This window comes from Lactuca serriola, chromosome 5, assembly GCF_051521515.1.
Source record: "Lactuca serriola cultivar US96UC23 chromosome 5, Lser_US96UC23_V15, whole genome shotgun sequence".
Lineage (NCBI taxonomy): Eukaryota > Viridiplantae > Streptophyta > Magnoliopsida > Asterales > Asteraceae > Lactuca > Lactuca serriola.
The window spans coordinates 47,910,112-47,922,443 of NC_136412.1; the positions used below are offsets into that span (position 1 = coordinate 47,910,112).

At 33.1% G+C, this 12,332-nt stretch overlaps 1 protein-coding gene and 1 long non-coding RNA gene across 2 annotated transcripts; both read left to right on the forward strand.

Annotated features, from left to right (window-relative positions):
- Positions 1 to 5,766: 5,766 nt before the first annotated feature.
- LOC145052418 (NAC domain-containing protein 100-like) lies at positions 5,767 to 7,734 on the forward strand. Its single transcript, XM_079000239.1, has 3 exons — positions 5,767 to 6,316; positions 6,467 to 6,744; positions 6,837 to 7,734. The coding sequence occupies exons 1-3, from the start codon at positions 6,121 to 6,123 to the stop codon at positions 7,428 to 7,430; spliced, it is 1,068 nt and encodes a 355-aa protein (XP_078856365.1). The 5' UTR covers positions 5,767 to 6,120; the 3' UTR covers positions 7,431 to 7,734.
- Positions 7,735 to 9,270: 1,536 nt separating this feature from the next.
- LOC145049876 (uncharacterized) lies at positions 9,271 to 10,817 on the forward strand. Its single transcript, XR_013683348.1, has 3 exons — positions 9,271 to 10,218; positions 10,303 to 10,344; positions 10,449 to 10,817. It is a non-coding gene; the product is annotated as an uncharacterized LOC145049876 (long non-coding RNA).
- Positions 10,818 to 12,332: the final 1,515 nt, after the last annotated feature.

Below are 12,332 nucleotides of genomic sequence, written 5' to 3' on the forward strand. Positions count from 1 at the left end.
AAGGGCAAAAGGACCATTTTGCCCTTCCCTTGGTCCGAAAACCCTAAACATTGACCAAAGGTAAAATTTAACAAAATTCAATGTCCGATGAGTACATTGGGCATACCACACATTACGTTGGGCGTACAACTGGATCAACTTGCGTCAGGGGAAAATCAGACTACGTTGTGCTTAGTTAGAAGTACGCACGACGTACTCCAAAAATCTCCAAATCCACCATTTGACGTCTTAATCCGTTAAGATAACCATTCAAACCATAGATCTGACTAATTTAAAGCCTCTTAATCCATAAAGTTGTGGGCTTTAAGCCATTTCATGGAGAAGAAAGGCTCAAAGCATGATTTCATCCATTCTAATCTACTTTACTCATGCATGAGTCAAAAGGGGATATCAAACAAGCATTTTTATCAACCTAGATGTCTTAATATGCATGAAAGGACAACTTAAAGCCTTTAGAGAGCCCCAAACTCAAAAAGGTCCAAACTTAGGGACTTTTAGATCATAAATTTTAAACTAAAGAGATCTAGAAGAACACTAGTCAAGGTATAAGCTTTATACCTGAAAATGATGCACAAAGGTGGGGAGTTTCTAGATCTTCAAGCTTTCTAGGACCTTTTTCTTCTTTTCTTACCTCCTTCTGCAACTACAAGAGCCAAGAACACTCAAAACTTGCAATAGCACACACACAAATAAGCCACACACACGATATTAGGGTTTATGGGAGGGTTGGAGGCTGATAAGGGTGGTTGGAAATGAAGCCATACTGTTCTTTTTATAGGGATCAATTCAAATATTAGGGTTTTGCACCTGAGCTAGTACGCCCAACATACTAGTTGGCCTTCCGCATTCATGCATGATGCATGAGTACGCTGCGCGTACTCATGCGTACGCCCTGCGTACGACTTTTTTGTCAACTTTTCTCTCTTAGGGACCAACTTCGACAAATTTAGAAAATATTCAAGGAATGGTAAATGTACCTTATTTCGGGATGTAGCAATATGCATGATCTCAGTTTTACGTCTTTGTGACTTTTGTTTAGATTACTTAGGCTAAAAATTAATATATCAAAATTTCACTTTTTATGCTAGTAGAGTCATGCCGGTTTAATCACGAAACTTCAAAGAAGCATAACTTCTTCATATGAAGTTAGATTTCAGATTTCTTTATATATACGGAATCCTTGTCATATATACTATAACTTTAGTTAGGATTATTTATCCTAAATAATCTTCTATCAAAAAATTGTTTTTATTGCTTAATATATCTTAACTGTCTAGCCTAAAGTTGCAGGGGTTACATTAGGAGGTGTATAGCACCCACTCATTGACTATGAGAGCTATTAGGTGTTTACTACATCTGCGAGGTGGGTCTTCTCACTATAATATGTAGGATTCTAGTTGTCTTTGTGATACTTTCATGGATAACCAAGGTATGGCCCTTGATGTATGTATGAAAGACCACAATTTGGCTCCTGGCAATTATATGAAAGACCAGGATCTAGCCACTGGTATTTGAATGTAGGATGCTTGTTGTCTTTGTTATTCTTGCATGGAAGACCATGGTGTGGCCCTTGGCACTTGTTTGTAAGATCGGGATTTGGCCCTCGATATTGCAAGGAAATACCATGATTTTTCCCATGGTAAGAAGTGAGTGTAAGACTATATCATAGCCCTTAGCATACACAATCTTATGTATGGTATGTGGTATTTTGGGGAAATCACTAAGCTTTGTGCTTATGGTTTTGTGGTTTAAACATTTTCAAGTACCTCTAGTTCTACAGGGAAGAGACCGGTTTGACTGCACAACATCCCCAGATGGCTTTTTCCACATTGATTATTATTGTTTTACTCTGATGTTTGAAATATACATTTTACTATGAATGGTTTTGGAACAAATGTTGTATGGATTTGATGGTTTAAAATGAAAAATTTTATTATTATTTTTGGGACATTACAACTTCGTCTTCCCACAATCATCTGAAGTACCTGAAAAAAGGTCTAATCCAAAAATGTAAGCACAAAGCTTAATGAGTTTCCAAAGTATCACATACGGTACAACAACCACATATAGAAACAACGGGTTCACACTCAATGAAACATGAGTTATGTTGACTCTGAATAACATCGACTTAATGACATGTGAGTCACATCGACTCAATGTAGCACGAGTCACATCTACTCAATGAAGCATACAAACATATATGCAACAATCAAGACCCTATCAGTCTATCTAAGCACGCAACCACAACATAGCAACTATGTCATAAGTTATACAGTGAGAAAACTCATATGGGCTAAACGGTAGAAGATCAACAACAACCTCAGCAATAGAACAACCAACACAAGCTACTTAATGCCAAAATAAGACCAGTCCTTAGCAAACACTTAGTTCTACCCAAATTTGGCCCAAAAGTCAAACTGGTCAAAAGCCAACGATTAAAAGTCAAAAAGTTAACTTTTGGTCAACCAGACGCTTTGCGCCCCTACTTGGTGCCTTGAACCTATTACATGACAAAATAGTCAGATTCTGGACCTAAACAGATGCGTCTTCTAAAATACCCAAAAGCGCCTCGCACCCAAAACAGGTGCATCGCGCCCAGAACAATTCCAACTCAATTTTTGCGACTTAATCCATTAAGTTTAAGCTTCCAATTCTCATATATGGTCCTTAACAATGTCTTAATGGATAAAATTTCCAACTTTACTCATTAAGACACTCCAATCAAGCAAGATCTAAATTTTAAGTCTCAAAAAGTCCAAGAATTCATCTTTCTCGACTTAATCAGATGTGTCCAAGCATTATACTTTCATATCTGAATCAACATGATGTCTAAATAGATGAAGTTTCCAACTGTATCAATTATAAAACCACAAACTTCCAAGATCTAAAATCCTATGTTTAGAAATGACCAAAAACCCATCTTTCTTTATGAATGGAGTAAAGAGAACTCTTGCATGCACTCTTTACTCAACCAAATGACCATATAACATCCCAAACATCAATCAAAAGCTCAAGAGTTCTTCCAACTCAATGGGATAAGCCACAAAGGGACCAAAACTTACTAAAATGGACCAAAAATCCAATAAACTCTTAGATCTATGGAGGAAGCATAATAAAGCTTGAAACTTTAGAGTTTACCAAGGTCCAAAGGTGTTGAGAAGGTTGAAATCTTCAAGATCCATGCTTCCTTGCCTAAGCTTTCATGCATCATCACCCAAGAACAACATATGAGCAAAAAGGAGCACCAAAATGAATTTAGGAAAGAGGATGAGCTCCAAACACTTTAATGGATGCAAGGGTTTCATTAGAGGCGCTCTAGAGGAGGCGGAGGCTAAAAATGATGAACTATAGGGTTAATGGCCTTTAAATACTCTAAAAAACACCTAAAAACGTGCAGCCTACTGGTCCGGAGGTGCCACACGCTCATTAAAGGGAGCTCCGCGCTTCTGAGATAAATCTCGAATTTTTCTATTTTCAGCTTCAGCTTCAAAAAATCATAACTTCTTTGTTCTAAACCTAATTTCAATGATCTTAATATGAACACGAAGGTATTGACAAGCCTCACAATATTATCCAATTTCCTTTAACTTAAAGCATAGCGAAATTCATTTTTATGCATGTAAAAAGTCCAGACACATTTTCCCATTTTACCCCTTTATGGATCCAATACAATTTAGCGGCTTAACTTACTTCAACAATATTATCAACATCTAATAAGTTCCAAACTTTATTGTTTTGAATCCTATACCTACTCTTGACTAAATTGAAGTCCACCATTCTTAATTAAGAAACTTTTCGAAAACGGATGTTATATTTAGAAAGTGGATATGGAGTAATTAGATAACATTTAACTTGATTTATAATGTTTATATTGGTAAACTTTGTAGAGCCTCAAAATGATAAAAAAATTATATGTATTGAGTATTTGATAAGTTTTTCTCTATAGCTTAAGTGATGTGGCTTTGTTACTAAGTATGGTAAATGTTATGAAACTTTTTTATACGTTTGTATTCATCTAAAACTATATTTTGTTTTGGTATTATACTTTATATTACTTTTTAATGTACTTGGATTGATGTAAAACTTATGGTTATATGCTTTAATGTATTTGGATTGATCTACAACATGTTATGTGTAGTTATAATGTTTGAGCTTGTGATATACAACCCGGTTGAAATAAGAACTAGTCACCATACCGGTTTAATTAAAAACCTAATTTTTAAAACATTGGTCATAGGTCCATGTGGCCCAATCTAGAAGTAATTAGGTCAAACGTTTATTATAAATAGATCTTGCAATACAATATGATTGTAACTATAATATAGAAAGTATGTATTCAAAATTATCAAAATATATATATATATATATATATATATATATATATATATATATATATATATATATATATATTTGGATTGTAGATTTAACTTAATTACTCTAATCAAATGAATGACGTTAAATTCTTTTGTTTTTAATTGTTACTTGTATCTTGATTATCGTATTTATGTTTGTCTAAGTGCTTAATTCTAACAAATTAAACTTTGCTACCACTCATTATTTTCTTTTGAAAATTTTTTTTTGTTAACTATTTTCTTTTGTAAAAAATTGTTGTAGTGTAACAAACGATAAGCATTACTTTGATGCAAGAATGTCATACCATATACATGAAGTTGTTGATAAGGATCATCATAATACACTTGTTATACTCATTTTTAACCGACTAAATAGTGAGCGAAATTCCGGACAAAAAGCCAATTCTTTTTCGGGGTTATGGAATATCATAATGATCCACGTAAAAAGAAGAAGCTCAGCATAAAAACAAGATGATCCACGTGAAAACAAAAAGATTTGTTGAAACCGGTGGAAATCTCACAGAGATAGTCATTTCTTTTCATTAAATCGAGTCTTTCTTTGCTAATATTTTTTTTTTCAATTATATCAACTAATCCGTATGCAACAGTTTTTAACAATACACAACAATTTATATTTTATATGTTTGTATTGTACAACTCCATAAAACATAAATTATTATATATGACCAAAAGTTATTATGTAAGGATACACATGTAATTATCGTATTATATATGTATTATATCAAAAGTTATATATGAATACGCATGTAATTATCGTATTCATAGCTATCATAGTGGTCCATATAAAAAAAAATGAACATGTTATTAACAATTATGTTTTATAATACATAAAAATTCTTAAATTTTCTTATAATTTATATTTTTATTAGTATCATTAGATCAAATTAATAGGATTAGCCACATACCTTCGAAGCTGAAATTTTTTTATGCGAACTCGAGATTTTATCAATATAAAACCATGATATGAAATTGTTGATTTTCAATTATTCACAACATCCACATTAAATACTTATAGTAATGAAAAAGAAAACATATCATGCATCAATACAAAGTCAAAACAAATCTATAAATTGATTATCTTTTTGAATGAGACGAAATAATTTATTTACAAATTCATATTATAAAATTTCAAGTACATCTATTACCAACAAAAATGAAAAGCCACTCTACACAATCCCACATCAATTAATTACACCTATCAAATATGTGAATACTAGATTAAGTGATGTACCTATGTTTAGTTAAGAACATTAAATCATCTCAAAAATAAAAATTGCAATATTTTTTTTTAAAAGCCCAAAAAAGCCACCTCCCCCACCCCGCCCTTCCCCTCTTCCCAATTGGCTTCCTTTTAAACCACGTCTCTCTTTCTCTCTCTCTCCAAAACCAGTATTTAGGGGCTTGAGTCCTTGAATCTTTTCCTCTTTTTCTTTCAAACCTCTCAATCTTTAAGCTTACTCTACTTTATGGTTTTTCTTTCTTCCATGGCTTCCTCCTTTCTGCTTCTTTATAACCTCCTCATAGCTTTCATTTCCATTTCGAAAACAACAATCTACCCCTAAGTCTCCTTAACTAGATTCACCTCTTTCTGTCCCTCTCTTTTTCTCTCTAGGTTCAAGTCTAAAGGTAGTAGATCTCTACCTCTTTTGCAGTCCTAGACTAGATGTGACAATATTCCTAGGTTTTATCAAGAAAAGTTGTAATCTTTTTGAGTTTGAAAAGTTCAAAGACTTTTCAGGGGTTTAGCATGATGATGGATACTTACTCTGGGTTTGCGAAAGAAGACGAACAGCAGATGGATTTACCTCCTGGATTCCGATTTCATCCGACAGATGAAGAGCTGATCACGCATTATTTGATCAAGAAAGTTGTTGATAATAGCTTCTCTGCTAAAGCAATAGGGGAGGTTGATATGAACAGAATTGAGCCATGGCAGTTACCTGGTGAGTTTTTTTTTTTTTTTTTTTTTTTTTTTTTTTTTTTTTTTTTCTTTTTATAATTCGGTTCGAATAAATTCGTCTTTTTCTTATATGTTTGATGAAAAATTCTGACTTTTTTTCCTGGGTTCCTCTTGTTTTCGATTTTGAATGAAGGGTTGGCGAAAATGGGCGAAAAGGAGTGGTATTTTTTCTGTGTGAGGGATAAGAAGTATCCCACCGGATTGCGCACGAACAGAGCAACTGATGCAGGTTACTGGAAAGCCACCGGAAAAGATAAGGAGATTTTCCGTGGGAAATTGCTCGTCGGAATGAAGAAAACTCTGGTTTTCTATAAAGGGAGAGCTCCAAAAGGGGAAAAAACAAATTGGGTAATTCACGAATTTAGATTAGAGGGTAAATCATCTGTCCAAACCCTACCAAAATCAGCCAAGGTATTGATTCTTCATCCTCTATTCTCCCCTGTTTTTATCTCGCTCTCTCTGCTCTGTTTTTAGGTTCTCGATACTTGTTGTTGGAATTGCAGAATGAGTGGGTGATATGCCGCGTGTTTCACAAAGGTTCCGGCGAGAAGAAAGCAAATATTCCGGGGACCATGACTGCAAATTCCGGCGAAAACGAACCGAATCCGACTCATTTCCCTCCACTGACAGACACTTCAGCACCGTACAGTGGTGGCAGGGTGATTAAATCTGATTCCCTCGACGTGCCCTGCTTCTCCAGTCCGATCAACATGCAAACACCTCACAACAACTTTCTCAACAATCTTAGCTACCCTTTTGATCCAAATTCCAACGCTAGTTATGCTTTCCCGGCAGTCCAATCCACTCCAACTCTGGAATCCCAATCCAATTTCCAATTCCAATTCCAGTTCCCGACAGGCTACACATTTCCAGGCCAAGAACAATCAATCTTAAAGGGATTACTCGAAAACAATGGGTTCAAACTGGAAAGAGAGATGGGCACAGGTTCTCAAGAAACGGGATTGAGCAGTGAGATGAACACAGAGATCTCTTCAGTTATGTCTAATCTTGAAATGAGAAAAAGGGCATTTGAAGATCAAGAAGCTCCATCTACTTCTGTTGGACCCATCGACATAGATTGTTTCTGGAATTACTGAACAAGAACCCATAATTAAGAAGATGAAGATAAAGAAGATGATATGAAGAACCGTTCTTGATACATGAATAGAGTATTTGATTGTTAGATGCATATAATTTTCTGATGCTTGAGACAAATATTTCAGGTAATGAAGAAACTATTACAATGTAAGAGATTATATGGTAATTAGTATTTTAATATTGTTAATATCCTCTATAAAAATATTAGTGGGAGTTTTATATTTTTTTTGAATATTATTTTCAACGCTGTAGAATTCTCGTTTTTCATTTGTTAAATTATAAATTCTTTGTTTTTGTTTTTTACTCTTAAAAATTAAACAATTGTACGGCTTTCAACATTTTTTAAATTTTCGACTAAACATCTCTCTCTCTCTCTCTATATATATATATATATATATATATATATATATATATATATATATATATATATATAGAGAGAGTTAGGTTCAAATGTTTTCATTATCTATTGTGTGTATGTATGACTGATTTTGGACCAATCATTTTAGTTATTTTAAAAAAGTAATTAATGCATATTAAATGCTGAAAAAGTAATTAATACCTATTATATCTTCAACATTTAATATGCATTAATTAATTTCTTAAAATAACTAATATGCATTAATAACTAACCATATATATATATATATATATATATATATATATATATATATATATATATATACACTAAGCGAATACCCATGCATTGCGTAGGATAGGAAAAAATATATTATATTAAAAATAACTAAATCATTGTTATTAACAATTAAATAATAATTTCATAACAAATATAAAAATGATTTTTAATATTATAATTATGTTCAACTATAAGATAAGAGATAAAGGTTGAAACTTGAACTTGTGCATATACAAAGTTATATGATTAAAATAAAAAAAAAATTATAAATTTTTAAAAATAAATAAATCATTATTATCTATTAAATAATAATTTTATATTAAATTAAAACGTTTATATTAAATATTATCATTAGGTAGAACATACGATAATAAAGAAATCTTTTTATCTATCTTAAATATTATCATTATGTACAACATATGATAACAGAAATATAACTTTTATCTTAAATAATAAATTAATTTTTTTTGTATCATAAATATTACTATAATTATTTAGAACATATGATAATAGCGACGTCTTTTATAAGGTTAGAATTTAAAATTATATTACATACATGGTTGTAAAACTTGACTAACACAACCAAATGCTCGACGTGTTACTTAAACTCGGCCTCCAATGGAAGTGTGTTTGCCTAACTCAGCCAAGAGACACTCAGATATTAATCAAACTCGATCCAATTCTAAAAAATCGTGTCCAAAACCATTTTTCAAATTCTGAAACTTAATTGGTCACTTGTCAACAAAGACAATCTCACCAAAGAATAACCTCAATGCCCTACAAAAAGGTAGACGCAATGAAGATCTTATGGCTTTGTCTCTTTGAAATATTTCACAATCTTTCATATTTATAAAGGAGAAGACATTCTCTTGTTTACTCTCGCTGTCGATGTGAGATGGAGACATTATATATATATATATATATATATATATATATATATATATATATATATATATATATATATTAAAGTTGTGAAAAGTTTTAACTATCTTCTGCATTTTTTGCTCACCATTTTTTATTTGGATTGTTTATGTCATTTTGTCGATTTTTATGGACAGGTGTTCATCATATCTTCTCTTCACCGTTTATCTGCCCAATCACATTTGGATTGGTGTTATTCTTATTCACTATTTTTGTGAGCGAGCTTATATGTATCGGCTTCTTCAATTTCTTTCTTTCGCTTTCATCTTTCCACTGACGTCTCACCGTCTCTTTCCTTCACATAAATATGTGTCTCTCAGATGATTTCCCATCGCTATTTTCTTAATCGCCACCGGGGTCCGGTTCACCGCCTCTTCTATTGGATGTCGTCGGCCAACATTAAAGCACGTGAACTCTAGATGCCACCGCCTCAGACTTTTCATCTTCTTCCATACTCTCCACTCATCGCCGTCTGCTTCTTCCATCGTCTTCTACTCCTTTCGATTTTTTTTGTTAAAATGTTTTACCCTCATAAACAAAGCTTCTCCAAGCATCTTCTACCGATTCGTGTCAAGGTCTTTTGCGTTTCTGCCCAACCTTGCTGAGAAGAAGGCACCGAACCACCGATTTTTGCTTATCTGAGAGAAAAAGGCACCGAACCACCGTCCTTATCCAAATCTTCTGTTCTTTTTCCTCTTTCCTCGGATAACGTTCATCGTCCACCACCATCAGCTGCCTCATCTGGACTTGCAATTAGGCACAAGTGCAATCGATCGCCAACATCATGGCATCATCAGCTGCCTTGTCTGGAACTTCCATCGTCTCCGAAACCCACCGTCTCTCTCTAAAGGCATCGATGGTTCTTTTTTACCATTTTATCCTCACCGAAAAACCATCTCCGTCTTCTTGCCTCTCACCCCTTTAATGTCTCCTAATACCGGTCCTCTTGGATGTCGCTCATTGCCTGATCGAGCATGCCTCAGCGTCGCACACTCCCATCTGACACCACCGCGCCATTAGCTCTTCTACCACTGTTGCGGCCCTTTTCTTCATCTGAACGGTAAGAAATGTCCTTTAAACTTCACTTTTTTTTTTTCTGTTATCGATTTCTATATCTGAACAATGAAGGTATTGTTTCGATTTTTTGCTTATAACTTTGAACTTCAATTTTCTGTCTTTTTGTTATGAACATGCGATGTACGGCGTCGAGGATTGCTGGGTTGGTTGGAAAGGTAACCATTCAACCCTAACATATTTCATATTTTGATTAGGTTTTTATTATTCATATTTGGATTGGGTATCAATTTCACTTTCAGTCATGCTTTGACCTTGGGTTCAAGAAAATTTTAACTAGCCAGGTAATGCTTCCCTTTTTTGTCTTTGGCTTTTTCAATTAAACACTTCGTCTTTACTCTCTCCTACCACCGCTCTCAATTTTAGGGCTTATGGTTTTTTTGTATAGTCTCGAAGGCAATGACTAGATGGCCAGAAGTGCTGGTCGTATAAGCTAGAAGAGCGGTTCGAAACATATGTTTTTTTTAAACGCCTCTGATCGGTTCCTTGATTTCTATCATGTAACTTAATTTTGAATTTATATTTTCCTCAAACCAAATCCTGTACATAATGAAATTGTGTGATTGTGTTACATGAACTTGATTTATGCTGTTGTTGAGCAACAATTGGTGTGTTTTCTATTTCTTATAATTACTTAAATCTTCAGTGGATTATTGTCTAAGATGTGGTTGAATTTTTGTTAAAGTTTGTGTGATTTTGGTCAGTAAAGATGAAATGAATAGGGATATTTTGCTAATACGGGTGAACTCAAACAACATGCTCGTAAGGTAAGACAAGTTTTAATTGATTATTAAAGCAAAATATGAGTTGTCATTGCCTTTGTTGTTAATTTAGTAAAATAACTCATAATATGAAATGATATTATAATGTTTTTGACTTTTTTTTCATTTGGGTAGCTGAATAAGAATGAAACACCATCATTTTTTTTTGCAGGAAATGACTGATTCTTGGAGTTTTCTTATTGTTGAAGCTTTTAGGGACTCAGAGAAAGTTCAGTTATATGAGGTATTGTCATTGCCTTCCTTATGAGATTTGATTGTAGCTCTTAGGATGCATACCAACTGCTCGATAATATGCTTGAACCAACTTTTTCAATTTTTATCCGACTGTTGCCATGAAAGAATCACGGGTCTTTTGATTGTATCTGTATGTGGTTGTGGCAGGGGAGTGTGGAGCGGTATGTTGGTTGTTTTGAAGAAAACAATGAATTGGTTTACATGTGACTGTATGTGTCTGTGGTAAGCCTTCAAGATTGGTATCCCACACTCTTCTTCGATTTCTAATTTTTTATTTTGTTGTTATTTCTAAACCTAAGCATTTTTCCCCAATCATGTTTCTGTTTATGCATTTTTCATTTTCGTTTAAATTTGTATTTTATAAGTAAATAAGATGTGTCTTGCCAATAGGCAATTGAAATTTTAACAAAAACAATAGATTAGTTCTTGAAAAGTGGTATAACAGTGGTCAATGGCATGGAGTTCTTCAAAGTTAAGTCCCCTACCGGTAACTCAATTTTGAATTAATTTACAGCTTGAAGATGGGGACGAGAAGGAATTCAAGTGATCAATTTATTGCTTTTTTTTAAACTCTCATCTCCAGTATCCACATCTTCCAACAATCGAAGCCAGTTCTGATGCAAAACTGACATATTTGCCAATGGAGGTATGTTTATATATTTATTATATTTTATTTGTAATGAATAAGTAAGTTGTATATATAGGTTATGGTAACATCAGTTTGTGATTAAAGATTTATAGGATTGCTAATGGTTGTTGACAATGATTTATCTATTTTAAAACTTATGGCGAACAATTGTAGTGTTGACCCTTGGTAATTTAGATAATGAAGTTATTGCTTCCTTTTGCACTTAATGTAATTTGATTTTAAGATGTTAATAATTGACTTCATCTTTTTCAGTCTGGAAACTTATTGTTGCACTTTTTTGACAACATAATCACCTTATTTACATTGTCCATTATTATATATTTTGCATTATTTATAGTAAATATAATATTTTATTTTTTATATAATTGCTTAAACTATTCAATTTATAGAAGAACTAAATTGTAAATTTTGTATGAATTATATAAAATTTAGAATTTTAACTTGGGCCCAAAACTATGGTCAAAACCGAACCCCGCGGAGCGGGGGTTTCTCACCTAGTTTTAATTAAAGTCTTTTCTTTATTTGCCAATAAATAAAACATTAAATAATAAAAATAAAACATTATTCATAAAATTTATTGTTCAATAGTTTCATTTTCAGTAATATC